This window comes from Loxodonta africana, chromosome 18 (assembly GCF_030014295.1).
Source record: "Loxodonta africana isolate mLoxAfr1 chromosome 18, mLoxAfr1.hap2, whole genome shotgun sequence".
Taxonomy (NCBI): domain Eukaryota; kingdom Metazoa; phylum Chordata; class Mammalia; order Proboscidea; family Elephantidae; genus Loxodonta; species Loxodonta africana.
Window position 1 is genome coordinate 12,180,247 of NC_087359.1, and position 27,826 is coordinate 12,208,072.

The 27,826-nt window shown below is 62.9% G+C and overlaps 2 protein-coding genes across 14 annotated transcripts in view; one reads left to right on the forward strand and one right to left on the reverse strand.

Moving 5' to 3' along the window:
* Window positions 1–17,108, forward strand: part of AATK (apoptosis associated tyrosine kinase) — a 39,674-nt gene extending 22,566 nt beyond the window's left edge. For all 10 annotated transcript variants that reach the window (XM_064270576.1, XM_064270583.1, XM_064270578.1 and 7 more), the window contains 12 exons: window positions 3,065–3,212; window positions 5,333–5,412; window positions 5,853–5,971; window positions 6,137–6,224; window positions 7,218–7,351; window positions 8,684–8,768; window positions 8,851–8,972; window positions 10,350–10,499; window positions 11,243–13,868; window positions 13,959–14,109; window positions 14,263–14,475; window positions 14,950–17,108. In XM_064270576.1, coding sequence (XP_064126646.1) covers window positions 3,065–3,212; window positions 5,333–5,412; window positions 5,853–5,971; window positions 6,137–6,224; window positions 7,218–7,351; window positions 8,684–8,768; window positions 8,851–8,972; window positions 10,350–10,499; window positions 11,243–13,868; window positions 13,959–14,109; window positions 14,263–14,475; window positions 14,950–14,990 — 3,957 coding nt within the window. In that variant the 3' untranslated portion in view covers window positions 14,991–17,108. The remainder of the gene's footprint in view (window positions 1–3,064; window positions 3,213–5,332; window positions 5,413–5,852; window positions 5,972–6,136; window positions 6,225–7,217; window positions 7,352–8,683; window positions 8,769–8,850; window positions 8,973–10,349; window positions 10,500–11,242; window positions 13,869–13,958; window positions 14,110–14,262; window positions 14,476–14,949) is intronic.
* Window positions 17,109–17,611: 503 nt separating this feature from the next.
* BAIAP2 (BAR/IMD domain containing adaptor protein 2) overlaps window positions 17,612–27,826 on the reverse strand; it is a 69,445-nt gene continuing 59,230 nt past the window's right edge. Inside the window, exons 11-16 of one of the 4 annotated variants that reach the window (XR_010318265.1) lie at window positions 26,486–26,554; window positions 25,746–25,908; window positions 25,070–25,104; window positions 22,328–22,371; window positions 18,255–18,320; window positions 17,613–17,901 (exon numbers count right to left, since the gene is read on the reverse strand). Coding sequence is in view for 3 of the 4 variants with exons in the window: in XM_064270584.1 (XP_064126654.1) it covers window positions 17,832–17,901; window positions 25,070–25,104; window positions 25,746–25,908; window positions 26,486–26,554 (337 nt within the window). In the remaining variant the exon portion in view is untranslated. Of the gene's footprint in view, window positions 17,902–18,254; window positions 18,321–22,327; window positions 22,372–23,777; window positions 24,375–25,069; window positions 25,105–25,745; window positions 25,909–26,485; window positions 26,555–27,826 lie in introns of those variants that run through there. The other 3 variants (XM_064270586.1, XM_064270584.1, XM_064270585.1) reach the window with 3 other exon arrangements.

Here is a 27,826-nt window from a genome sequence, read left to right on the forward strand (position 1 = left end):
TCCACCAGCTGCTCCTTGGAAACCCCATGGGGCAGTTCTACTCTGTCCTATAGCGTTGCTATGGGTTAAAATTGACTTGATGGCAATGGGTTAAGCTGGGCTTAGGGAAGAATGTTTTTGCTGTTATAATTTACTTCAGGGATATTTTTATAAAAAATAATGAATTTCTGCTGAAATGCTGTACAAAAATTTTATAGACAGTCATTTTGGTGTCACCCCTCTGAGAATGTCACCCGGTATGGTCTACACCCCCCTCAGTGACGCCACTGCTCCCCACCCTGCCTGCCCATGTAGGCCTCTGAGAGTGTCACCTGGTATGGTCTGCACCCCCCCTCAGTGACGCCACTGCCCCCCACCCTGCCTGCCCATGTAGGCCCATTCTTGCTGACCCAGCACATTACTGAGTGGCCGAGACTTCTGGCCATTCACATGCCCATGTGGTCAGCCCCACCCCAGGCCAGAGGTCAGATTCTTGTGCCTGGAGACATCCCAGATACTCTCCCTGCTGCCGGCTGTCCCTGTTGTGGGGCTGAATCTCACACTCATCTGTATTTTGGGGGCGCCTCCATCCTGGCCTCCAGGTGGCTCTGACCCCTGGAGGCCCATCCCCAGCTATCATGTCCCAGAGGTGGGTGGGGTGGGAACATGGACAGCTGCCATGCCCACATGTGAACCCTCTGAGGTGGGCCCAGGCCCCATCCCCTGGGTTCCCAAGGTGGCGCTGTGGCCTCTGAGTGCCACAGGGGCCCGGGGAGGCTCTCCCCTGACCTGTGGGCACACAGCTGGCCCAGGCAGAGCTGGGTGTTTTCAGGAGGATGCTGGGGCCAGGGCTGCAAGGCTGTTTGAGGGTGCACAGTCCCTCACAGGGCTGTGTGAGAACAAGGCCCAAAACAAGGGCAAGCTTCAGCCCCTCCTACCCATGCCCTCCTCACCTCCAGAACATGGTGATGGAACATTCCAGTGCCAGATGCCTTGGTGGGAGGGCCTGCCTCCACAGGGGCCCCTCCTGGGCTCTGGGCAGTGCCAGGCCCACCTGCCTTGGGCTGTGCTTCCGACGGGGCTGGACGGCAGGCACCATGCTCACCCTGTCCTGCCTGCTCGCCCGCTCGGTCCGTGGCATCCGGCAGGCCTCCAGGTGGTATGGTCAGGTAACAGGAAGAGGCAGGGCCAGACACCAGGTCGGGGCAGGGGGGCATCTGTCCCTGAGCACCTCCCTGGAGTTGGTGGGTGGTGGGGCTACAGCCGCAGCTGAAATTAGAGGCTCCCAGCTTGGGTTGTGTTGGGGAGGGCAGCTCAGGCAGCCCCATGGCCCCAAAGGTGGTCTCCTGGGCCCTTGGGAAGGGGAGAGCCTGTGGTTCTGTCCTCTCTGGGTGCAGACCAGGACTGGCCCATGGGAATAACAGCAGAGACCCTCACCTCTCCTCTTACAGCTGAGAAAATTGAGGCTCAGAGAAGGCAGGGTGCTTCAGGGTCACACAGCTCCTAGTTCTGCTGTCTGTCCACAGGAGCATGGGTCTGGAGTGGGACGGCTGGACTTCTCTGAGCTTTGGTTTTTCAAGCTGGGCTGTGGGGTTTTGGGGTCGCCCTGAAGGTCCAGTGAGTGAGGCTAGGGAGGTGATCGTTTTATCATGCACTTGTTTTAAGGAAGGCCCCAGTCTTGTGGAGACTTCAGCTGCCTGCTCGGGACTGTGCCCTGGAGTGGTGTGTGAGCATGTGTGCATGTGTGGGAGCAGGTGTGTCACTGTCACTGTGAGTGTGCATGTGTGTGTGCACATGTGGGCAAGTGTGTTGTGTTTAAGCATATGTGCATGTGTGCGCGAGTGGTGGTGTGCGCGTGTGAGCAAGTGTGTGGTGTGCTCATGAGCATGTGTGTGCGTGCATGTATGAGCATGCATGTGTGAGCATATGTGTCAGCGTGTGCACGTGTGCATGTCAGTGTGTGTGCATGTGTACGTGAGTGGATGTGTGCACATGTGAGCATGTGTGCATGTGTGTGTACATGCGTGTGTGAGCATATGTGCGTGAACGTGTGTATCTGCATGTGGAAAGGTGCACGTATATGTGTGAGAATGTGAGTGTATTGGGCATGTGTGCGTTGTGAGAGCATGCGTGCGTGCGTGCGTGTGAGCGAGTGTATGGGGAGACTCCCCAGGCAGGTGCCGCAGCCCTATTTCAAAATAGCAGTCTGTCTCCATGTGCCCCAGCTCCAGGCTGCCCGGGGTCAGGCTCTTAAGGAGCCCTGAGCACTCCTGGGAGGTGGGTGTGGACAGCTGAGGAGCAGCAGACCGTCTGCCCTGGGCAAAGGTCATGGGCTGCCACCAGGCAGATGGCTGTGGTAGGCAGCAGGGGTCCGGGCCTGGGGGGAAGGATAGCTGGGGCTCCTTGCTGTGGACACTCCAGAATGCCCCTTGAAAGGAGTGGGGGTACCGAGTTGCTTCACCCAGTGGACACTGGGGCAGGGTGGGGTGATAGAGCCTTTGTCCCGGCTGGCAGCCCTGAGATGAGGTGGCAGCCCCATGGCAGGGCCCAGGAGTGGGGACCGCTGGGGGTGGGGGAGGTTACTGAGAGTTTTGGGGGGCTGATTTTGGGTGGGCTGGGCTAGCTTGCCTCAGCACCTCGCCTTTGTCCCTGGTGCCTCCAGCTACCAGCCTGGCTAGGTTGGGGGTGGTGAGGGGTAGGGGGATGGGTGGGGGTGGGGCATTGGCTGAGGCCGGGCCCCAGGCTCCTGGCCCTGTATGTGAGCTGGGCCAAGTTCCCTCCTCTCTTGGCTCCTGTCTTTGGGAAGAAAATGTCTCCCCCACCAACACATCCCAGCTCCAGGCCCTTCTTAGGAGGCTGGTGTTCCTGTGGAGAGGAGGGGCTAGGAGTGCGTGTATGTGGGGAGGGGGCTCTGCTCCTCCCTAGGTGAAGGGTGAAGGGGCAGCTGGTGGGGGCCTGCTTTGCCGTCTGTGGCCGGCAGAGTTGGGGGGTCCACTGCTGGGTCAGACCCCCCAGCCCAAGCCCACCTGTAGCTCCACCTGTAGTTCCAGGGGGGCAGGGAGCTTACTGGGTCCCCCCCTCACAGGAGTTTGAGAATGCTGAGGGGGATGAGTACGCAGCCAGCTTTTCGGCACACGGCTCCCCAGTGGCCGCAGCGCGGAGCGGCCCTGACGTGTACATCCTACCACTGGCCGAGATCTCACTGCCCGCTGCGAAGCAGCCAGGCCGCTCAGGTGAGTGGGCCTCCCTGCCACCAGGTGTGGTGGGGGGCTGGCCACCTTCCTCCCTCCATCAGCACCCTTGAATGCCCCCAGGAGCCGTAGGTGTTATGTGGGGGTGCAGCTCACCCAGTCAGTGGGCCAGTCTCTGGGGAGGCCAAGACCTCGTTTCCAGTGGTCCCTGGGGTGGAGGAAGCCACCCCAGTTCAGTTAGCCAGCCCCCCACTTCTGCCCCTGCCCTGGGATCCCTGTGGCTGCACTCCAGACCCAGCTATTGGCTGAGGGTGTGTGTGGCCCCTTCCCCTGTGGCAGGGGGAACCCGGCCTGTGGTCCTGGGATGATTGGCCACCCATATGTTGGGTGGGCCTGCTGTCCTGGAGATGCTTAACCCCAGATTCCCGCCCCCTCGGAGCTCTAGAGGGACATGGGCCCCATTGTGTGGCTGGGTGTGGCCTACCCACATGGGGGTGGGGCTTCTCAGTTCTCTGAGAATTGGCTTTTCACTCCGCCCCTGTCGCAGGGGTCCCCACAGCCAGTCCCCCCAGCCATGGAAGTGTAGCTCTGGGTCCTCTGTCCCCAGCCGCTCTCTATCTGACCCCCGCTCACTGTAGGCGCCCCATTCTGACCTGGAGTTGGGGGGCCTGGTCTCAGGCTACTCAGGGCAGTGTTAGGTACCACCATCCTGGCTGCTTCTAGCGAAGGGCACGTTGACCCTCCCCACTGCCCTCCTCAGCTCCTCCTGAAACCCTGAGGAAGGGGGTGTCAGGCCAGGGGCTGAGCCTGTGTCCACTAGTGGTCTTGTGAGGGCTCTGCTGGCACCAGGACCTGTAACCATGGTGACAACCAAGTCCCACATACCACGATGTCACTGGCCCACCTGAGGCCCCAGCCTTTGTCATGGACTGGGGAACCCCAAGGCACCCACCTCCACCCACCGGCCAGGCAGCGCTCAGGCCCAGCACCCACAGGCGTGTGCACATCTGTGGAGTGAGCCAAGGACCTGAGGGTGGGCTTTCTCCTGAGGGTCCCCTTGACTTCTTCTGTGACCATGGGCCTGAGTTCTGTGCTGGGTACTGGGAGCTAGGAGAGACAGAGGCCACCCCAGGGGACACCACCCGCCACAGAGTCTTTGAGACCCAGCTTCTTCTGCCTCTCGGGGACTGTCCCCGCAGACAGAGGCCTACAGGAACCCAGAGGAAACCGTGATTGCCTGTTTTGTTTCTGCTCCTCTGGTGTTAGTGTTCTGGGGGTACTGTGCTTCCCGTGGAGGAGAGATCTGGGGTGATGCTGGATAGCAACCCCACCTCCACATCTGTCGAAGACCCCAGGGCTGGAGAGGAGGGTCTGGACAGGCTGAGCCCAGGGGAGGAGCACCAGGACACAGGGACCCAATGCTGTTGGCTATCAGCCTTACCATTACCTGGGGCTCTGGTCCCTGGGTCAGCTCCCCTACTCCTGCTCCCTGGGCTCCATTCCAGACACTCTGAGCCCCTGCCCCATGACCCTCTGGGCAGTTGGCGTGGGAGCAGAATTTAGGGAATCCCTGGGGGCGCAGGCAGGGGCGTGGGTGGGCTCGATGACTGGCATGCCCTGGCCCCTCCTCCCAGCCCCGCTGACCCTTCCTCCTGCTGACCTCAGCCAGCCAGCTTGCAGGCAGAAAGGGCCCAGTGTGTCCAGCATGGCTGTGCCAAGCAGCCCCCAACAAAGGGGCCTTTGGTTCGTGGGCAGTGGAATGCCAGGCCGCGGCAGGGGTGAGGGGACCGCCTGTTCCAGCCCCCACCCCCGCCTTTGCCACCAGACTCTCTGGCCCAGCCCCTCTGCCTGCCTGGTGTTACACAGCCCCCGTGGTCTCCCACCCTGGCTGGTTCCTGTGGCTCTAGGCACCCCTCCCAGATCTACTCAGAAAGATGCCCGGGAGGACCCTGCAGCTCCCGGTCTCCTGGGCACAGTCCCCCCTCCAGAGGTGCTGGCCCCTGATGGCAGCTCCCAGGTGTGGCCTCTGCCACCTGTCTTGGCCTGCCCTCCTCAGCCCCAGCGGACTTGGGGGGGCTCCCCAGAACTGCTCTCTCAAGGGGCTGGGGAAGGGGGGCCGGGGAGGAAGCTGGGTAGGCCCTGAGCACCCTGTCCTGGTACAGTGCAGCTCCTCAAGTCCACAGACCTGGGCCGGCACAGCCTCCTGTACCTGAAGGAGATTGGTCACGGCTGGTTCGGGAAGGTGAGTAGGGGCAGGGCTCGGGCATACCTGGTGGTAGGAGGGTGGGAGCCGCCCAAGCCCTGAGGTCCCTTCCCAGGTGGCAGCGGCAGCCACTTCTCTGCAGATCCAGGTGTCCGAGCTGGGGTGGCTATCATCAGGGGTTGGGCAGGTGCAGGGACAGCATCTTGGCCTTGGCTTCTCCCTGGACCCCAGCCCTTCCTCACCACAGACCCCCAGAGAGAGCCGAGAAAACTGCGGAGGTGTGGGAGGCACATACAAAGATCTGAATGTTACAGCCAGAGGGTTCACTGGGCAGGGACCCAGTGCCTGTTTGCAAATGAGTAAACTGAGGTGTGGAGCAAGAAGGGACTTGGAGTGTGAGTGAGGACGAGGAGGGACCTGTGGGGCATGAGGGGCCAGGAAGAGCGTGGGCCTGAGCGCCAGGCCGGCCCCACCTGCAGGTGTTCCTGGGGGAGGTGAACTCAGGCAGCAGCAGCAGCCAGGTGGTGGTGAAGGAGCTCAAGGCCAGCGCCAGCGTGCAGGAGCAGATGCAGTTCCTGGAGGAGGTGCAGCCCTACAGGTGGGCCACCGTGCTGAGGCTGGGGACAAACGGGCTGCGTGGCTGGCTGGGACGGGGCGGGGCGGGCCGGGGCACGGGGATCCCCGGAAACAAAGGCAAGCTCTGTGCTGCCCACCCTGGCTGCTCCCTGCCCTCTGCTGCCACCCGCTGCCTTCTGCTCCGCAGGGCCCTGCAGCACAGTAACCTGCTCCCATGCCTGGCGCAGTGCACAGAGGTGACACCCTACCTGCTGGTGATGGAATTCTGCCCACTGGTGAGTCGGGGTGTCCATGGGGCAGGGTGCACCCACCACCTCTGCAGGCTCCCCACTCTGAAGCCCCTCTGGCACACAAGGCGGGAAGAGAAGGTCAGCCAGACACCCCGGGAGGGGCCTTGCTTGGGCTAGGATCCTCCCTTGACCCTGCCACTGGGTCCTCCTCCTGTGGGCCTCACACCCTAGAGTGGGCTCCCGGGCCTGCCCCACCATCTCCAGAGGAGCCTGGGGGCCAACCCCATGACAAAGGGGGGCTCTTCCCGGGGAGGGCCTACTCCTTATCTGCAGCCTCTGGGGAGCCTGGATGGTGATGGTTATCAAGGTGGGAGGGCACCCCCAGCCAGCATGGGTGCTCAGGCTCCTCACTTCTGTGTCTAGCCACTTCCTAGAGCTGACTCAACTGTCCTCTTGGGGCCCCTTCCCATATAGGCCCCAGGGAACACAGCTTTGGTGGTGGGCTGAGCCAAGGACAGGGGCCGTGAGCTAGGGCTGCCTTATGGGCCTCCAGGCTGGCTGCTTTTATCTTCTCCTGGCTGTAGCAGTCACCTGCCAAGGCTTCTCTTGGAGTCCCGACCCTGCCCCTCCCGGGAGCCTCAATTCATGTGCAGTTCGGTTCAGCTGCTAGCTTGGCTCAGCTCCCAGACTCAAGCACAGCTGTCTGAGCCCCTGGGTTCTCATCCGTCCAACTGGGCATGACCCTACTCAGCCCACAGGGCCACTGGGGACAACAGGGTGGTCTAGAGAAAGCATTTGGGACTGGGGGGTGCCATGGCTGGTCCCCTCTCCTGTCCCGGGGGAGGCTCCACCCACTGGTGACAGTGCCTTTCTGGGCATCCATTAGCAGGGTGACTGGCTGCTCCCCAACAGGCCTGTGGGAGGGGCATGAGTTGGGGAGGTGGGTGGGTGGGCTCACAGGGCCCTCTTGAGCCGGGTGGTGGGCTCACTCCTGGCCCACTCCTCAGCTGGCCATGACAGACTTGCTTCTTTTGGCAGGGCGATCTCAAGGGTTACCTGCGGAGCTGCCGGGTGGCGGAGTCCATGGCGCCTGACCCGCTGACCTTGCAGCGCATGGCCTGCGAGGTGGCCTGTGGGGTCCTCCACCTGCATCACCACAACTACGTGCACAGGTGAGGCCCGAGCAGGCCTGTGGGTCGGGCCTTCTGCATTGACTCTGGGCAGTTTTCCTCATCTGTGGATGGGGTGAGACTCACTTCATGGGAGTAAGAGGGCTCCCTGGGGTCGTCTTTGGAGGCATCTCATGACCGCTATGGAAAGGATTTGTTAGGTAAAGGAAATTGGAGAGACAGGGCTAAACCTCCCCTCTGTGGGAGGATTAGCGCGAGTGGCCGGCTGGGGTCCGTTCCACCAGGCTCAGAGCCTGCCCTCTTGGCCTCAGGCGGTTGGCGGTCCTCTGCACCAAGGCAGCCAGCAGCCTTCAGGGGCCCCTGCCAGGCCTCCTCGAAGGACAGGGAGGGAACAGCTGGCCCTGCACTGGGGGGAGGGGCTCGCTCTGTCCCGCTCTTGGCCCTGGGCCCCGATACCCGCCCAGCCCTGGGGAGCCTAGGGGCCACGCTGGAAGAGGTGCGACGGATGAGTGGCCGGCCAGCCCCGGACGCCGCACGGGCCGTCCTCCCCAACAATATCCTGGTGCTGAGTGATAACACGGCAACTCCAGCATCAGTGATTTTGTTGAAGAGGGCAGCTGCCAGCCTCCTGCCGCTGCTGCCTGGCCCTGGGCCGCCCACGACCCTCCTTCTGCCGCCACCCTGCCCCAGGCTGCCCATGAACCTCCTGCCTCCCTGGGAGGCAGCCCCAGACCCAGGACAGGTCTCCCTCCACCCCCACCCCAGAGTCCTCTACGGAGCAGCAGTGGCGATGTGTGCCGACCTGTATTTGCCTCAGTGCCCTGCCTCCTAAACACCCAGGGCCACTAGGCAGGCAGGGGTTAAGCCACAGCCCCAGGAGGGACACTCCACGCTCTCCAGCCACCCTCTGTCTTGGGGGAGGGTGGCCAGGGTGAGCAGAGCAGGGGCCAGGCGCAGAACACAGACTCTGGGGCGCTCGGGCCTCAGTTTCCCTGTTGACTTCTGCTTCTGAGGGCGAGAGTGTAGCAGGGCGGGGAGACACTTCTTGAAGGACATGCAGTCCCTGAGTCTCTCTGGCAAGGGGCAGCCCTGCCAGACAGACCAACAGACTGGTAGCCCAGGGAAAGTGGATTTCCACCCACCGGTAGGGGGCAGGGGCGGGGCTCCAGCACAGACCCACTGGGTCTTCACCTGGGATCTTGGACCTTTCCCCCATTCTTCATCTGCTGCCATGTTTGGGGCCCCACCCAAGCTGACCTTCACCCCCTGGTGCTGGGAGCTGAGACCAGGTGGGGCAGAGGGGAGGGGCGCGGTGGCTTTAGACACCCTTACTGCCCCCCTGGCGCTGCCTGCTGACCCACCCCTCCCCCGCAGTGACCTGGCCCTGCGTAACTGCCTGCTCTCGGCTGACCTGACGGTCAAGATCGGCGACTATGGCCTGTCACACTGCAAATACAGAGTGAGTGGGGGCCACGCTGGGGGGCAGCGTGGGCACTAGACAGGCCAGCCGATGGCTGGGAACTGATCGTGCACCCCCACAGGAGGACTACTTGGTGACGGCTGACCAACTGTGGGTGCCGCTGCGCTGGATTGCGCCCGAGCTGGTGGACGAGGTACACAGCAACCTACTGGTGGTGGACCAGACCAAAGCCAGCAATGTGTGGTGAGCAGCTGGTGGGAGCCGGGTGGTGAGGGGCGGCTGGGGGTGGGGCAGTGAGAGCCCAAAGGGCTGCTCTGGGGAGGTGCTGACAGGCAGGGTGGCCAAGACTCCCAGGATCCCTTGGGCTGACACCCACAGCGGAAGGGTCATTGCATACCTTGGGTCCACTCACCTGCTGTGGGCAGTGGTAGAGGGCACATACTTTGGGGGATTGGCCTTACCTCAGGCTGTGGGAGGGGCTGGGTGGAGGTGAAGCTGCCTTTGGGACGTAGAAGGGTCAGGCCATATTGAGCTGGAGGTTTGACCCGGGGGGCTGGGGCTGGGGCTGGGGGCTGAGCCTGGAACAGGGCAGGCATAGAGAGCCAGCACTGGGGCCTCCACAGGGCCTGGGGCTGCACTGGCCCTCAGGAGTCGGAAGGCACCACCTTGGGCAGACTGTGGGGGTGGGCATCTCTAGCCTTGGCATTTGCTCATCTTGACCAGCCCATTCCCCCTATCCCACCTCTGACCTCACCTCTGCCCTTGACGAGTTCTGAGCCTGGACCCACGGACCACCCACGGCCACCTCCCTTCCTGAGCTTCCTAGGGGCCTCCCTGAAGCCACTTAACTATGCTCTCTTGTGAACATCCCTCGTTCTCCTCAATCTTTGCCTTTCCATTGAGGTGACCCTTGACCCTTCCCTGCCCCCCTCCCAGCTGGAGGCTGACTGGAGTCCCAGGTGACATGTCTGAGGCCACCGTGATTTCTTTGCACTGCGCCTCACTCCCCCTCACCTCCTGGGACAGCTGGGGTCCCAAGGAGCCTGTGAAGCCATTGGCCTCTAGGAGAACTCCAGCCCCACACACTGGGAGAGGATGCTCCTGTCTCAATGCAGTGGTCACCCAGGACCACTCCCCCGAGAAACCCCCTGGTGCCAAATGGGCATGGCCTGCCTGGGCTTCACCCCTTCCTTCTAGCTTTTACCCGCCCACTGGACCGGGAACCTGGTGAGGCAGCCCCATACCCAGTAGTGTCCGGCCCTCAGTATGCGTCAGTGAATGAATGAATGAACAAACAAATGAACAAAAGGTGTTGAGTCTGTGCAAGGCAGACAGTCTAGGTTTTATTTGCCAAGGCTCCGGGTGCTGGGCCTGTGGGTGGCATGTCTGTGTTTGCTGGGGTATAAGCTGCCCTTCTGGAGGGGCAGTGTGCTGAGGCCTCGCCCCAGAGGGCATGCCTGTTCTCTGCTGTGTGATGTAGGGAACTGCCCCTTGGGCATCCAAGGCTCAGAGGCCCGTTATCCTTCAAGGTCTTTACCCCACCCACCTGCGCTCAGAGGCCCGTTTTCCTTCAAGGTCTTTGCCCTACCCAGCTGTGCTGTCCTGCCTGTGCCCCTGCAGGTCCCTGGGGGTGACCATCTGGGAACTCTTTGAGCTGGGTGTACAGCCCTACCCGCACCACTCGGACCGCCAGGTGCTGGCCTATGCCATCAGGGAACAGCAGCTCAAGCTGCCCAAGCCCCAGCTGCATCTGCCCCTGTCTGACCGCTGGTGAGGAACTCCAGGCTGGGGTGGTGTCACCTGGGGCCCCTGCCCTGTCCTGGGCCTGGAGAGGACCCTGGGCCCAGGGTGGGCATCGCCTGAGGCCCCCAGGCCTGCCCCACTGGGCCTGGAGAGGACCCCCCTAGGGTGGATGTTATCTGGCCCCACCCCCTGTTCCACAGGGCCTGGTTAACTTTGGGGCTGCCCTGCCTTGGGGAGCTCTGGGCAGGAAGGCCTAGATAAAGGCAGTATTCTGCTCTCCCTGGCCTCCCCTTAGGCAGCAGTGACCTCTATGGCCCACTTCCGACCTCCCCTGGCCGCCTGCCCTCAGGTGACCAGCCACTTAACTGCAGGCAGGTGGGAGGGGACAGCCCCCAACGGCTGGGACTAATTTGGAGACTTAGGGGCTCACTTAATTCAGCTTGAGACGCCCTAAGCTGTCCTAAAGGGACTGTGAGCAAGAGGGGCCCTCCTACCCTCCTCAAATGAGGAAACAGTTGCCTCATTCTGAAGGGGGCTGGGGTGGGGCGTGCGTGGGGAGGTTCCCTGGCTGGGCGGGTCCTCCTGGCGCGGGGCCTTTGGCCAGGGCGAGGCCTCTCAGGGAGGGGGTAGGGCCTGCCAGGAATGGGGGTGGGCGGGGCGGGGCCTCTCAGAGAAGGGGGCAGGGCGGGGCGGGACCTGCCAGAGATCAGGGGTCGAGCCATGGGTGAGGAGCGTTGGACCAGGCCCCACAGAGCCCCGCCTCCCCTCAGGTACGAAGTGATGCAGTTCTGCTGGCTGCAGCCGGAGCAGCGGCCCACGGCCGAAGAGGTGCATCTGCTGCTGTCCTATCTGTGCGCCAAGGGCGCCACTGAGGCGGAGGAGGAGTTCGAGAGGCGCTGGCACTCTCTGCGGCCCGGCGGGGGTGGCGAGGGTGGCGGCGCGGGCCCCGGGGCGGGGTTCGTCGGCCCGGCGCTGGGCGGCGCGGCCGAGCTGGCTGCCGCCTCGTCCTTCCCGCTGCTGGAGCAGTTTTCAGGCGACGGTTTCCACGCGGACGGCGACGACGTGCTGACGGTGACCGAGACGAGCCGCGGCCTCAACTTCGAGTACAAGTGGGAGGCGGGCCGCGACGCCGAGGCTTTTCCGCTGCCGGGCGGCGCGCCGAGCCCGGGCCGCGCCGCGCGCCTGCAGGAGCTGTGCGCCCCCGACGGCGCCCCTCCCGGCGTGGTGCCCGTGCTCAGCGCGCGCAGCCCCTCGGTGGGCAGCGAATACTTCATCCGCCTGGAGGAACCCGCCGCTGGCCACGACTCCGACTGCGCCGGCTGTGTCCACAGCCCACACGCCGCGCGCCCCGACTACGACGACGACGACGACGACGACTCGGATGGCAGCGCCGCTGCCTCGCTGGCCATGGAGCCGCTGCTGGGCCATCCGCCCCCCACCGGCGGCCTCTGGGGCCACTGCGACCACTTCCCTCTCAGGAGCCGCGCTCGGGTCCCGGCCGGCTCCTCGCGCTCGCTCTCGCGCTCGCCGTCGCCCCGTGCCCTGATGCTAGCGGAGCCAAGCGCAGAGGACGCCGGCTGGGGAGCGGCCGCCTTCTGCCCGGGTTTCTTCGAGGACCCGCTGTGCGCGTCACCCTCGTGGAGCTCCGGGGCCAGGCCATCGCCGGGCGGGGAGGAGCCAGGGGAGGCCGAGGCGCACAGGGCGGCCCAGCACAGACACTGGCGCTCCAACATGTCGGCCAACAACAACAGCGGCAGGGGCCGCCGCGCACCGGAATCGTGGGGCCCGGGCTGCGCAGACGGCTGCCCTGGCGCAGAGCAGAGCCCCCTAGCTGAGCCTGAGCCAGGCCACCTCCTGGCCCAGGAGGACCCGGGAGAGCCTCTCTTTGGGCCGCAGACAGCTTTCCCTGATCAGGAGCCAGGCCACTGCCTCGGACTCCCCCATATTTGCCCTGCTCAGGGCCTGGCCCTTGGCACCATCGTGTCCCCGTGGGCAGACGCAGCTGTGAGTGGGGACGAGGACCCTGGGGCAGAGCCCAGGCTTGCCAAGGAGGCTGGGGGCTCCCACAGACCCCAGCTGCGTCTTCCTTCTGTGCCCTCTCCCTCCCAGGAGGGAGCCCTACTTCCCGCAGAGGAGGCCCCTGCCACCCTACCTGCCTCGCCCACACCTGCTGCTGGCAGCCGGGCCACTGCCACCGAGCCGGCAGGGACCCCTGACAGCTGCGGCAGCTCCCCTGAGCCTGATGTGCCCGGCAGTGAGGACGAGGACACGACTGAGGCCACTTCAGGCGTCTTCACAGACTTGTCCAGCGATGCGCCCCCCACGGAGAAGTTGGATGGGGCGCCAGCCTTCCGTTCCCTGCAGAAGCAAGTAGGGACCCCCGACTCCCTGGACTCCCTAGACATTCCATCCTCGGCCAGTGACGGCGGCTGTGAGGTCTTAAGCCCGTCAACCACTGGTACTCCTGGTGGGCAGCCCCGCGCCCTGGACAGCGGATACGACACCGAGAACTACGAGTCCCCGGAGTTCGTGCTCAAGGACACACACGAGCTTGTATCTGAGGGCGAGAGCCCGGGGCCCGAGACGGGGCTGTCTGCCTCCCTGGGTGGCGGCCTCAGCGACAAGAACCCCTACCGCGACTCGGCCTATTTCTCAGACTTCGACGCCGAGCCCGAGCTCTCCATGGGCGCTGCCGAGAAGCTCAGCTGTGTCGTCCGTGCCCCCGCGCCAGAGCCGGGACTAAAGAGCCCGCAGAGCCCCGCGCTACAGTCTGCGCAGAGCTGCCTGGTGCCCGGGCTACCCGGGGAAGCGCAGGACGCTGGCCCCAGAGAGGCATCCCCGCCGCCGCCGCCACCAGAGGAGGAGTCATCCCCGGAGCCCAGTGCCTGCCCATGGCTCCAAGGCCAAGCCCAGGCGCCGCTCGTGCCCAGCCCCGGCCGCTCCAAGTTTTTCCGGCTGACTCCGGTCCTGCCAGGCTCAGAGAACAACCATCCTGAGCCCCAGGAGGCCCCTCAGGAGCGGACAGGGGCGAGCGGCAGCCCCAGGGTGCCTGTTGGGGAGCGGGCGGCAGGAGTGGGAGCCCCCAGAACCCCGCTCTGCCTGGCCCTTCCGGGCCTGGCCCCCGAGGGCAGGCCAGACGAGGACGAGGAGGACAGCGAGGACAGTGACGAGTCGGACGAGGAGCTTCGATGCTACAGCATCCAGGAGCCAAGCGAGGAGAGCGAGGAAGAGGTGCCCCCCGTGCCCGTGGTGGTGGCTGAGAGCCAGAGCGCAGGCAACCTGCGCAGCTTGCTCAAGATGCCCAATTTGCTCTCCGAGGCCTTCTGCGAGGACCTGGAGCGCAAGAAGAAGGCCGTGTCCTTCTTCGACGACGTCACGGTCTACCTCTTCGATCAGGTGGGCCGCTGCCCCGGGGGTGTCAGGGCAATGGGCGGGCCTGGCCGCCCCCCGAGGCCGCCTGAGCCACGTGCGCTCTGGTCCCTCCAGGAGAGCCCCACCCGCGAGCTCGGGGAGCCTTTCCCAGGCGCTAAGGAGGCGCCCCCCACGTCCCTGGCGGGCAGCCCCGGCTCTCCCAGCGCCCCCTGCCGGCTGCAGCGGGCCAACGACCACGCCCCGGACCGCACCGCGGCGGCAGAGGGTGAGCCAGAGGCGGGGCCAACGCTGAGGGACTGGACTTGCGCTGAGGCGGAGGAGGAGGGGGCGGGCGAGGGCGGGGAGTGCTCTGGGGCGGAGGGCGAGTTGGAGCGGGGCCCCTAGGGCCCGCGGACGCTAGTGACAGCATGGGTTGCAGGCGGCGGGTTCGAGTGGGACGACGACTTCCCCCTGATGCCGGCTGAGGAGGCCTTGGCGACAGCGCTGGGCGCCGGGGCGGTGGAGCCCACCCGGTCGGCGTCGCCCAAGCCGGCCACTCCGGGCCCCTTCTCCCGCTTCACCGTGTCGCCCGCGCCCGGGTCCCGCTTCTCCATCACGCACGTCTCGGACTCGGACGTAGAGGCTGTGGGAGGTGAGGTCCCCGCGGTGAGACCAGTGGGCAGGCAGGCGGGGCCCGGGCTTCATCATGCTGGGGGCTCATCTTCTCATCCCCATGTGCCTGGTGAGCTCCTTGGGGTTCTCCTGGGCCCCCCTCAAAGGCCTGGCCTCTGTGGAGCCGTAGCCCCTGAGGCAGACCCAGTCGGCCCCCAGCCTACTTCGGTCTGTGCTAGCAGCCTCTTCTGCAGGGCGACCGTCCTCACCAGCAGCCCTGGCACGCAGTGTGCCCAAAACGCAGGCCACCAGGAGGTGACTGATCCTGGGCCAGCCCCTCTCCCTTCAGGTCTCGGTTTCCCCATCGGAGCACTATCAGGTCTAGGAGGGCGTCCCTGGCCCAGGGGCACACCTGCTGCAGCCAAGGTGCCCAGGAGGCCAGGAGGGCTCTGGGTGTCTCAGGAGCCCCGGGTCTCAGGTCCCATGATCCCTGATATAGACTTCTGTTTGGCAGGTCCTGCCCGAGGCACTGGGGGCAGCTGTACAGAGGCTTGAGACCAGGTAGCACCAACCTCTAGGAGGTTGCGGCTGCAGCTGCTGCTGTCTGCTCCAGGCTGAGTCGAGGATGGTGACCAAGAGTGATGGCAGCAACTTTTGGCCCCTCGGGCCTCACAGGCGCAGGGCAGGACAGAAGCCTGGCTGGGGCTGTGAACAAGGCTTGGGACCTGTCCCCAGTTTGCTTGGGGCCTGTCCCCAGGTTGCTTGGGGCAGGCTTGTTCCAGACACCTGGGTTTGCTGCTAGAACCCCCCCATAGCTCCTCCCCACCTGCAGCCCCTGGGGCTGTGGGCATCCATGCACTCACACACATACATGTCCAAGGGTAGAGCCCCGTCGGCAGCGCCTCCCCTGCCCTGGCCAATGTGGCTGAACTGCTGGGCATCTGACCCCTGCCCTCAGGCCGTGGGGGCTTGCCCGTCCTCGCGGCTTGCTCCTGCTGTGAGAATAATCCAAGGATGCTGTGCCATGCCCAGGTGGGATGGAGTCAGGTGTGTGCGCATCTCCTGCCTCCATCGTTTCTCCACGTGGGAGAAGAGGACCCCTGGACTCGCCTGCCCTCTACCCTTGTACCCACTTCACTGACTCTAGGTGGCCCTTGAGCCCTCCTCCCCAACAGGGTCTGGACTGCCTGCCACCTGGGTCCTGTTGCTGGAGCTTGGGAGTGGGGGACCCTAGTGGGCAGCCAGGAAGATGGGGAGCTTCTGGGCCACCCCTGGCTGCGGGGCCTGTTCTAGAGGTGCCCGTGACAGGGCTGGGCAGATGGCCCCTCTGCAGGGCACTGCCCAGTGCTCCAGCTGCCAAAGGGAAGTGGGGGCCACACCCCTGTCCACTGTCTACAGGGAAGGGCTGGGCAGGGAGGGCGGGCCAGGCGGGGGGCCTGGCAGCTGGGGGTTATTTTTGTAACTGCTGTCGTCAGAGTGAATGGACCGGGATGGTTTTAAGTTATTGTTGCCAAAGAGATGTAAGATTTATTGTTGCTTTTGGGGTGGGAGCGGGGACCTGTCTTTCGTTTGTGTCTTTTGTTATTTGAGGCTTAGAATGCTGGTGCAATGGTTTTTTTTTTTTTTTTAAACAGAAATCATGCTAAGGAAAAAAGCCCTCATGCTAAGTGTGTCTTTTTGGGGGGTGGGGAGGGAAGCTGCCTGTCCTCACTGCCCTTGGGGCACCTGGTGGAGCCACAGCCTGGAGGTCTCCTGCAGCCTGCTCCAGTGTGCTTGGGGTCTCTTGTCCTGCCTGGGACCCCTGGCTACAGCCTGTACCAGTGCCATGCCCAGGTAAGGGTGAAGAGGGTAGCCCCCAGCTCCCAGCCCAGCCCCGGCCTGGACAGGTGGGAGGCAGGGAGCTTTGAGGAGCCAGGGTGCTATGCACCCCGCAAGTCACCCTACTCAGGCCCCCTCCACTGGTCTGTTTGTAGCTGTGATTGGCTGGAAGGCCAGCGGAGAAGGTTGGCGCTGGGCCTTTGGGTGGCCTTGGGCCTGGAGCAGCAGCTCCCCCAGCCGAGGCTGAGATCCCCCAGGCCTATGGTGCAGCAGCTCCCAGCTGCCTGGGGAAACCAGCAGGCCCCTCAGGGTCCTCAGGACAAACGTGCAGCATGGGGACAGCTGGGCCCAGAGACCCTGTGCCACCTCCCCATTGGCCGCCCTCATCCTGGGCCTACCTTACGTCTCCTGCCCCCCCCACCCCATGCTCTCCTGACCATGCCCCAGGTGAAGCAGCAGAGGGCAGCTGTGGGGCTGGGGGACAAGAGGGCCTGAGCTGCTGTCTCGATGAGCCCCCTGCCACAGGATCAGTTATCAGCCCCGCAGGGCTCCTGGGGCTGTCCTTGGCCCTAGGGTGGCCCTGCCTTAGCGTGTCCCCCCATCCCAAGAAATGGGCCCAGAAGGGTGGAGGAAGGGCAAAGGCAGGAGGCCAGAGTGCTGCCTGGTATCCCACACCCGCCCCATCCTGGGAAGGGGGATTGCAGTTAGGTCAGGGATTCCAGACTTTCCTTTAAGGGCCTGTGAGGAGTGGGCTCTGCCTGAGACCCCCCACCCCCGCCACCCAGTCCTCCTAGCTACAGACTGTTGTTAAGAGCATAAGTCACCTTGGCTGTAGTGCACCCAAAAAGGCCAAATAGTGCAGCCACGATAATGAAGTTTCAAAGATTTTGTATTTCAGCAGAGGCCCTGGTCACCAGCAGGAGCAGCCGGGTGGGGTGGGCCAGGCTCAGGCAAGTCCAGGAGCACCATGGGCACAGAGCTTAGTGACACAGGCCACACCACCTACTGCCCACCCTGGCAAAGTTCCAGACGGGAGCTAGGGGGCAGGCAGAAAGAGATTGGCTGGGCTCCCCCCCATTCTGCCAGCAGGGTGGGGTGCCCAGCAGAGCCCCAGGTGAGGAGTTCCATCACGCCTCACCCAAGTTCAGCACACAGGGCCTGCTGGAGCGTCAGAAGGTAAGTCTGACCAGTCATTCTTGCAGACAAGGGGGGTGCCCCTCCCAGGCCCACAGATGACACCTTGCTCTCAGATAGAGCCCCCTTTATTGATGAGCACGTAAGCCAAGAGCAGGTGGGGCAGGTCCTCCCCCACCCCTGCCCATGACCCCGCAGGACATTGACCAGACAGTGGCGAGGCTGGCCCTCTGCCCGCAAGCCCCGGCTTGGCTCCCCGGGGTCCAGCCCCTGCTCGGCTCCGTCCCCCCCACAGCTGAGGCACCACTCCCTGGAAAAGGTGGGATCCAGCCCAGCCCACAGGGTAGGGTGGAAAAAGAGCTCTCTCTCCACAGGACATGCGTGGTTGTAACAGGGAGAGGTTATGGGGGACGCTGGCGTGGACAGCAGACGAAGGCGTGGCTGTCAGCTGAGCAGGGGGGCAGACCTGTCATTGGTCACCGTGGGCTTTAGCTGGACATGGGCGAAGGGGTTCCTGCAGAGAGACAAGAGAGGTTTCAGTGTGGGAGAAGCATGCTGTGCCCCTGGGATCGCTCCTGCAGACCCCAGACCCCCAGGCCTGCAGCAGGCACCAGGCCAAACCCAGTGGGCCCAGCTTGGAGCTCAGAGCCAGTGCCAACAGAAGCTGCTGGGGAAGATCCCCAAAGCCGGCCCACGTGCTCTAGGCGAGGCAGCCACCCACCCTGCACCGGCACCCTCCCAGGGTGGGGGAGGCATAGTGGGGAGGGGCCGGCTCGGGGCAGCAGGTGGATGTCGGCCCGGTGGGAGCCAGGGGGGCTCTTCCCCAGTGAGACTCCCGAGTCGGGCCTAGACTGCCCGCCTGCCCACCTGCCTGCCCAGGAGGAACAGCTGAGCTTGGTAGTTGAGGACATTCGGTGACCACATGAGCCTAGGCTGGACACACAGACAGACATAGGTGATGCACAGGGCAGTGGACGGTGCATGCAGGGCGTCCAAACACAGACATGGGTGGACCTGGGTGGCTGCAGGGCCAGTCCCTCCTTGGCCAGACACTAAGTGCTCAACTAGGTGCCCCTCACCCCCGTGTCCCTGGGGCCACAGCTGACAGACACATCAGACTGAGAGAGGCTGAGATGGAACAACACGGTACCCTCACGACACCTCCCCTCCGAGGGCCCACTGGGTAGGAGTGGCACAGACAGCAGGGGGCTCAAGGCAGTTCCAGAGGTGACGACACAGCATGGTGACATGCAGACTTGGCACCGACAGTTGCCCAGCGAAAGCGGGCTGGCTCTGGAGCCATTACCTGGAGTAGGGTTACCTTGCCACAGCACGGGCCAGGCGTCCATGAGGCCAGGCGTTGTTCTGCGTGCCTGGGGGAGGCACACGGGGCAGGGGAATGACACCTCCCTACATTTCCCAGGGGCTTTGTGCCTTCTAAAACTGAAACACCTGGATGGTGAATGTTTACAAGGAAAACAGGTGAGAAGAGACAGACGGACAGGTCACCATGTGGCTTCCACATCTCCAAGATGACATCTGAGCATCCTGCAAAGCCGATCCATTGGTTAACTTTGTCCTGGTGCAGAGTGGCAGGGTTCTGGATTCAAGGCCATGTTCAGCCCCAGTGTGGGACCCCCAGCTCTTCTTTGGTGTCAGTCACCCCTCCCACCATAGCCGCTCTGAGTTAGCTGAGGTTGCCCTGTGATGGGCAGTGATATCACCTTCAGCGGGGCCGGGGGGTGTCCATGCCCTGCCTGCCATCCTTGAAGCGACGGTAGATTCTGGGGCACATCTTGGTGGCCCTGGTCTGTCCCCAAGCCCAGGACCAAGTGGGAGGTACTGAAGGATGAGAGATGGAGGAGAGTTTGTCTTAGTCTTGGACTAAGCAGTGGGGGGCACTCCTGCCCAGGGATGGGCGAGCCAGCTGGGCACCGGTCAGCCCAGTGCATCTGCCTGAACACTCCCATCCTGACCCACCTCATGTGGAATCTCATACGAAAGCTGCTGGCAAAAGATGCCAGAACTGAAGGGCAGGTGCCAGGCTAGAAAGTTCTCCCACCTGACGGTTTCTGGTCTTGTCCCTTTCTCCTCCCTCAGCACAGTGAGGCCCATTTGGGGCTCACGCAGCTTTGCCCCCGTGAGACTGAAGGTCCACACGGTAAGGGAGAGTGCGGCCTTGCAGGCATGAGAGGAAGGGTGGCTGACGGCCCCACGGAGGGTACCTGGGCAACCCCGTACCAGTGGGTAGGAGAGGGTCTGGCATTGCGATGACACAGCGTCCAAGGGTCCAAGGCTGCCGCAGAGTCCAGTCGGCGCTGTGCGCCCCAAGGCAGACCAATGGATCCTGTCGCTCGTCTGCTGGACTACCAGGAACCACACAGGCCTGTCTGTGGCCTGCGGAGGGGCGTCCATCAGGAACATTTGAGCACCAGCCCTGCAGCAGAGTTCCACAGAAGCGAGGGATTCCAGAGACAGACTGTTGGGGTCTCCCGAACCGGACAGAAGGGGCTCATTCATTTCCCCAATAACATCTTCAGCCAGAGGCTCCTGACCAGGGATGTGAGAAGGGCGGGGACTTCGTGCCCGGACAGGTTCCACTCTGTCTTGGTGTCCTGGGGCCACCATGACAAAGTACCACACAGCGGACTGCATTAAAGAACAGAAATGTCGGCTCCCAGAGTTCTGGAGGCTGGAATCCAAATCAGGGCGTCAGCTCCCCTGAGGCTCTGAGAACCTGTCCCCTCCTCCCTCCCGGCTTTGGAAGTCCATGATGCCTGGCGTTCCTTTGCTGCGTGCAGATGCATCTGCTCCATCGCCACACAGCGTCTGTCTGCCCTGTGTGGGGTGTCTCTCCCTGTCTGTTCTCGCCTTTTATAAGCTGCCACACAGCCGGGGTAAGGACCTACCCTTCTCCTGCATGACGCAAAGAAAACCCCTATCATCAACAAAGCCATGCTCACAGGCGCAGGGGTCAGGACTTTGACAAATCTTTTGGGGGGGGGGACACGATTCAGTCCACACGTGCTCCAAGTGCAGAGTGACGCAACTCCAGGAAGCAGCTAAAAAGACGGCTGAAGTCGTGACCCCTGCCCCAGGAGAGGCAGCAGCCAGTGCGTTCACACTCAAAGAAGCATCCGAGGACAGGGGGTGTTCATGATCCGTCCAGATGGGCCTCCTGGGGCATCTCCCGCCCCCACAGCTGCCTGGTCCTTGCAACCGGGAGTCTCAGCCCTGCTGTCAAGCAGCTCTAACCCCAAGTCTCCCCAGTGTTGAAAAAGTGCTGGGATTTAGGTCACCAGCTGTGACTTTTCTGAACAAGCTTCTAGAATAAGAAACAGCAATTCCAAGAAAAAACCAAGCCATCACAAAGCATTGTGGACTTGAAGGTGACTTGAGAGCTCAGCATGGAAGTCAGCCAGTGGTCATAGCAGATCTCCACCCTCCCAGCCACCTCCTCCACGCTGCAGAGCTTCTCCCAATCTTCTGGCCCTTCTGGAACTGACCCAAGGGGATGCTCAGTTCCCCGACAGACAGCCATCAGGAGGAGCTGGGCAGGGATGGGGTGGTCCCACAAACAACCTCAAGTGGCCCTGACCCCCGCCTCCCCAGCCATGGAATCTCCCAGGCCAGGCCAACTGTTCGGCAGGAAATTGGCTGGCAGAGCCATAATGCGGCACTCCCGGGGCTGTGCTGATGCCTGCTGTGTCCCCCAGCCTCTGCCCACAGAAGGGGAGTGGTCCAGGCAAAGGCTGCACCAGTCTGGCTGCCCAGTCAGTCCGGAGGACACAAGGGGGTGCAGCAGCAGGGCCCTTGCACAGCTCAGGGGCCGGGAGAGCAGCCCCTTGTGGAGAACATCTCGGAAGGAAGGAGAGAGGTGGGGGCCAGGGTCAGCAGGTCAAAGGCAGCCTCATCTTGCCCCAACTCTCAGAAGCACTTTTCTGCAGAATTTTCCAGAATTCACACTACAGCAACGGAAGAGAGTCCCCTGAGGTGAGATGCCACACCAATCCAGGGCCTGCCCAGCGTGTTTGCAAGCCAGTTCAGTAGAGTGACTGTCCTTTGAATGGGGACGGGACAGTGCTGGCACCTTAGTCACTGAGAGAGGGGGAGGTAAAAGCCCCTTCCTCCAGGAGAGGGCTGATCATGGAGGGGCAACATGTGCTTTCATGACCCTCTGGCTGTTTGAGGACAGATGGGAAGGGCGGGTCAGCTGAAAGGGGCTGGAGGAGAATGCGAAGGTCTGTGTGCGAGAGTGTAGAGGGTGGGAGGCTGGGGAGCTCTCATTGCCCCGCTCCTGGGAGGCCTGGACAACACTGGGAGAGCAGGGTCAGCCTGTGCAGGGGACTGCAGAGGGCCAAGCCAGACTCCCACACCCCCACCCCTTCCCCACGTCACCTGTGGCCGGAGCAGATGCGTACTGTAGCTGGCACTCGCCTGGGCAGACCATAGCCGCCGCGCTGTTCCCAGGTCCAACCCTGGTCTCCCCAGCCCCCGCCGGCTCTGAGCCCCACCAACAGTGGTCAGTACGAGAAGAAGCACACCCCCGAGAGCCCCAGGCTGATGCTGCACGTGGGGCGCAACAGCCCTGCCTCACTGCTGACAGTGGGGTTCCCCCTGATTGGAGCCCATGCACCCAGCAAAGGGAGAGGGGAGGCTGGAGAACAGCAGCCAGGCCCGGCTGCCCCGGCAGCCAGTATGGGGTGCTGTAGGTGTGCAGGGAGGAAACAGTTAAGTCAGAAACCACAAGCTCCGAGACAGAACCAAGAAAACCCACTTTTTGAGCCCTAAGCAAGACTCGGGGGTCCGCGAAGGCCCAGAGCGCAGAGCAGAGGCAGCCTTGACAGACCCTCGGGCTCTTGCCCAGCCCCCAGCCACCTCGGCTGCACCAGAGCCACAGAGAGTATGAGTAACCAGCCCAGAAACCCACAGCCACTTACTAACTAGTGAGGCTGCTCAGAATCTGGCCACTTCCACGTCCATGCTGCAAGGAAACACAAGGGCTCATTGGAGGGGGTGGAGGGAGTGGGGGCTGCAGGGATGGGGTGGGCACCAGGGGCCTGGTGCCTACTGCCACCCCAGCTCGTGGCACCAGAGGCAGGGCAGAGAGTGGGGTCTCCAGCCCCGCTAGGGGGAGACTCAGCACTAAGGACATGCCCCAGCAAGCAGGGGATCCTGGCTCCCTCTGGGATCAGGCTCGGAGGGGCTTAACTCTGTCCCCAGGGTGGTGGACCACCCTGAGAAAGCAGGTGGCCGCCAGGGGTGCCCAAACTGAGTGGGTGGAGAAAACAGCCACCATGCCACACGCAAAGGGCCAGCTCGTTTGCAAGCCTAGCTGATTCCAGGCAGGCCCAGGGGCTCCACATAGCCCCTGACACAGCAGGGGACTGAAGGAGGCACCAAACCCAGCTCGATGCAATAAATAAAACTTTTATTCAAACAACTGACTGCAGTACAGGGCACAAATCAGATTTAAAAAAAAAAAAGGAGAAAGGAAAAAGGAAAACACTTCAGCACATCTTCATACAAGTTCTGCTGTTTTGTGTCCACATTCATCCACTGATCATGGAATCTCCTGGATTTAAAAATCTTTTAGCAAAACGAGAACACCAACACGGAAGGTTCTTTCTACAGGTCCATGTTTGGCTTCGATTTCTCTTTAAGTATAAAACTGGGTCTGTCTGGGCCTTGCTCTGCTTCTCGCTCACAAGCGTTCCCGGCCGTAGCCAGGTCCATGGGTGGGTGGGTGGGTAGGCTTGTTAAATCTCGTGAGAAAAGGAAGGGTCACAGCGTCCCTGCCAGCTCCCACCAGCCGGAAGGGCTCAGCCAGGCAGTGGCCCACTCACATCCCAGAATTCAGTGGGTGAAGAAACAAGACCAGTAGCCACTGAGTCCCATGTATTTGTTTCCAAAGTCACCAAGACACACAACGAAGACGAGAGCGCTTAGCAAGGATCAGGGCAGCGCCTGTCAGGTCACCCATCCGGCTGGAGGCACGGGGGTGGGTGTGGTGCGGCCATGCCCCTACTGCCCTCCCAGGCCTTGCCTGCCGGGCGTGCCTTGCCCTGGGAAGGCAGGTGACCACGACGTGCGTCAAGGCTGGTTAAAGAAATGATTTCAAAAAAGTGGGGGAGGCAGGGGTCTCGGGAGGTCTTTGGAATGTCCGTGTGCGGCCGGGCAGCGCCTGCTCAAGCCCCCACCCCTCGCGCAGTGCACCGCGTGAGGTAGGGAGACCCCGCCTTAGGGCGCCTATGTCCACCTGCGGGCCGCGCCCTCGGGAGGCGGCAGGATGCCGGGCCCTGCCTGGTGGGCTCCCTCACTGGGCACAGAGGCTCCTCAAGGCCCCGGTGGTGGCGCGAGCCCTTGGTGCTGCCCGGGGCGGGCTGGGCGGGCGGCCCCGGAGTCTGAGCTCCTGCCCTCCCTGCCATCCGCCCGTGCCGGGAGGGTCAGACGCAAAGGTAACAGTACGTACACCGGAGTCCATGCACATCGGTTTTGTTTTTCAGGAAAAAAAAGTCCTTTTCCTGTTTTTCATCCTTTTTTTTTTTAAGATTTTTGTTTTCTTCAAACTTTAAACCAGGCTCGCGGCGAGCCTTAGAAAAGGGTGGGTGCGTGTGGACACTGCGGAGCGCCGGGCAGGTTGGGGCCCATTGCGGTGTCTGCTGGGGGGGGGGCTGCGGATACATGGGGGCATGAGGGGTGGAGCAGCACCATGGATCCTGGGATCACAGAGTCGGGTCACAACTGAGGGGGAGATGGGTGGGTGATGGGGGAGAGAATAACCCAGAACAAACCAACCAGAGCGGAGGAGGAGACCAATGGTGGCCAAACAGGTCAGAGGCTGGAGGAGGCAGGGGTGGAGGGGGAGGAAGAGAAAGAGCGTGAGGAAGAGAAGGAGCAGGAGGGGGAGGTGGCAGCAAGCTCTCCAGAGCAGTGGCAGCGTGTGGTCCGCGTCCTCACACTGTGGACACCAGCGTACCACTGCCGCTGTGGACAAAGCACAGGAGAGCTGCCAGCCCGGGGCAGGAGGCGCCCGTTCCTCCCTGGCAGCATCCCTCTCAGAGGCTCTGAGGGCCACAGACCACCTGGCCCTAAGCGGAGGGGAGGGGAGAAGCCCGGAGCCAGGACAGGGCCGAATCCTGCAGGGAGCAGGCAGAGCCCCAAGCCCAGCCGGGGAGGCTCCAAGGGGACACAGCTCATCCTGAGAAGGGGACACTCCCCATCCTATCCTGCTGGGTCAGGTGAGGTGGCATGGAGGCTAGGAGAGAGCAGCAGGGCAGAGACAGGAGCTGGGTGGGAGACAGGGGCCAGGCCAGAGGCCCTGCAGGAAAAGTGGCCTGCGCTCACCCAGGTAAGCCCCCAGGTGAGCCCACCCAAGTGAGACCCCACAGGTGTCCCAGTGAGGGGCAACCACTCTCTTCTCAGCCAGGTCCCTACACACCTCAGGGCAGATCACCTGCCCTTGACCTTCAGAGGGGCTGAGGGAGTTTAGGGTCAGGGCCTGTGGAGCCAGCGCTGAGGGAGAGCAGAGCTGGAGTTGCATCTGAGCCCTCCTGGCCTTGGACCAGTCCAGGCATGGACTCTGTACAGAGTGGCCTGGCAGTCCCCAAGCAGGGCCTAACCACAGATGGGACAGCTCCCCACCTGCCTACACACCCAGGACAGGTCCAGAAACCTCTTACCTGCTCACAGACCGCGCGCCGTAGTCGTCCAGGCCCTGGGGAGCGAAGGAGAAGCAGGTCAGGGCCCAGATATCAGTGCTCCACTGGTGCTGAAAAGCCTGACTCCATGAGGCCCAGGAGGCCATGCTGGCAGCCTCTGACTGCCTGCCCCATCCCAGACCCTGATCAGGGCTGTGAGCTGCAGGTGCCCACGTAGTATTGGGGCTGCAGGAGGTCCCAGCTCTTGGGGAAACTGATCTTCCCCACACTGGTTCTGCCACCTGCAGGCCTGCTGCACCCACCCTGACATGGGCACCCAGGTAGGGCAGACAGCAGGCTGCTGCAGACTCACAGCTGTGATCCACAGAGGGCTTGGGGGCACCAGGCAGTGAGCCCCGCAAGGTGGCTGCAAGCCTCCCAAACCTGCACCTTCACCCAGCCCGTCAAGCCACACACCCAGACCCCACCCAACACCAGGTGTCTCAGTCCACTCAGTAGAGGCCCACAGGTGGGGCTGGTGGGAGAGGGCAGCACCTGGAGGAGGTTCCCACCTGGGGGAGCTCATCTGGTGGAGGTGCCTACCTGGGGGAGTTTACCTGGGGGAGGTGCCCATCTAGGGGAAAGAACACGTGGGAGAAGTGCTCACCTGTGGGAGGGGCCCACCTGGGGAGGATGGACACCTGAAGGAGGGACTCACCTGTGAGAAGGCGGGCACGGCCACGCTGTAGGGCCTCTGCTTGAAGGTGCCAGCTGTCTGGGCGGGGAAGGCTCGGGAGGAGGTGCCGTAGTCGGGTGGTGGGAGGGCCAGGTCCTCCTTGTCCAGCAGGTTGCCCGTGCTGCTGCTCTTCCCCTGCTGCAGGCTGCAGTGGCCCAGGGCGGGCCGGGGTCAGTGGGGGTTGGTGGGGCCCCACCACTGCCAGCCCAGCCTAACCTCCCTGAAGCCCCCCGGTGCCTGGCCCTTCACACAGTGGAGGAAGGGGTGCAAAATGCATGGAACCCCAGGGGCCAGTCCTGCCACCCAGCTGAACCTGGCCTCCCTCCCTCCACTCGAGCATGAAAATGCTTCGGTGGAAACCTCCAGAAAACGCTGCGCCTCGGTGCCTTGTTTGTGAAGCTGTGAGTCCTACAGGGAGCTTGCCGCCCTCTCTGCTAGCCTCTTAGCCTCCCCTCATCCTCTAAAAGGCCAGCAAGGGACCACCCCACACAGCTCCACTGCTGGCCCCAGCGCTCCAGGACCCCTGAACCCCTCCTCCTGGGGTGCCTCCTGATGCTGCAGCCCCACACCCGTCCCATCTGACTGACCCCTGTGGAGGTCGACAAGGGCCTGGAAGCCCAGCCAGGTTCACTGTGCCCAGAGGTGACCCATCCACAGTCCCCAAGCCTCCATCACAGCCCCTCTACCAGCGGGGCCACCACTGGGGACAGACCACTACTCACCTCATGTGCAACCTGTCGCTGACATCACTGTCCAGGACGCGGGTATAGGAAAAGGGGAACCAGCCCCGCCTGAAAGAGAAGCCCCTCCTAGGTAAGAGGGGCCCAGCTCAGCTCTGGAGGCCTCTCCCCAGCCCCCACTGGGGGCCCTGGGCTCCAACGTGAGGACACCTGCCATCTGGCCCCAAGTCCACCAGCTATCCTCCAGCTGCGCCCTCTGTGTGTGGAGGGGAGACACGTCACTGAGGCCAAGAGACCCCGCCTGTACCTCCAGTCTGAGGGAGAGGTGGCTCTGAGCCTCTCTGCTTTGGAGGGCTCCAGCAGTGACTGGAGGGACCTGCCTTCCTGTGAGGCCAGTAGAGCTAGGCCTGGGGCTAGGAGAGGGACCCTGGTGCTGTGCTGAGGTACCTGCTTCTTGTATAAGGCTGGTCCCCTGCCACACAGCCCCAGAGGCCACTATGGACTATGGCCCCACAACCCAAGGCCCCATCTTGGAAGAGCGGCAAGGGCAGCATCTAAGAATGGGGTGGGCCATGGGCGTCCCTGCCCCGCAGGGTCCCCCAGCTCAGCAGCACCCTGCCTAGCAAAGTTCATCACCAGCCCTCTTGCTGGACGAGACAGGAAAAAACTTTAAGGCTGGTTTTGCTGCAACGGGGGCAAAAACGGTGGTGGGGGGCTGCCAGGAAGCAGGTGGCATGGGCGGCCCTGGCCCAGCAGTACCCACACTGAGCATCTGCTGTTGCGGCAACTCTGGCAACAGGTTTAAATTAAGCCGTGAAGGCGCGGCCCTCAGATGCAACAGTGTGCCTTCTAGAAATTGAATATGACAGTGATTGGACACACAGGAGAGCCACGGGGGCAGAAGAAAGGTTTCACAGCAAAGACGGGATGGAAGTCCCAGCTCTGCTGTTTACCACCTGGGTGGCCTCCCGCACCTCGACTTCCCCACCAGTGAGATGGGCCAACACCTGCTTTACAGATGGTTGAATGAGGTGACAAAGAACTCTGTTGACAAGGACCAACCCAGGCTGTTAACCATGGTGACCCAGAGAATGGGCTCTGGCACTGGCCTCGGTGGTTCCATCTGTGAAATGGATTGGTGACAACACTGACCTCAGTGGAGCAGGATTAAAGGAGGTGACGCGGCCGATGGACAGGGGGCTCCAAGAGCTAGCATCATCTATGGGGCCCGGGGGGCTGGTGGGCACCTGGTGGTAACTAAGGTCATATGTAAATAACCATCATTTATACTACTGACACTGGGAATCACACACCCACCTACAGGACCTGTTGTGTATGTTAAGGTGCACATACAGGGTGGACCTGTGCCCCGTGCCTGATTAA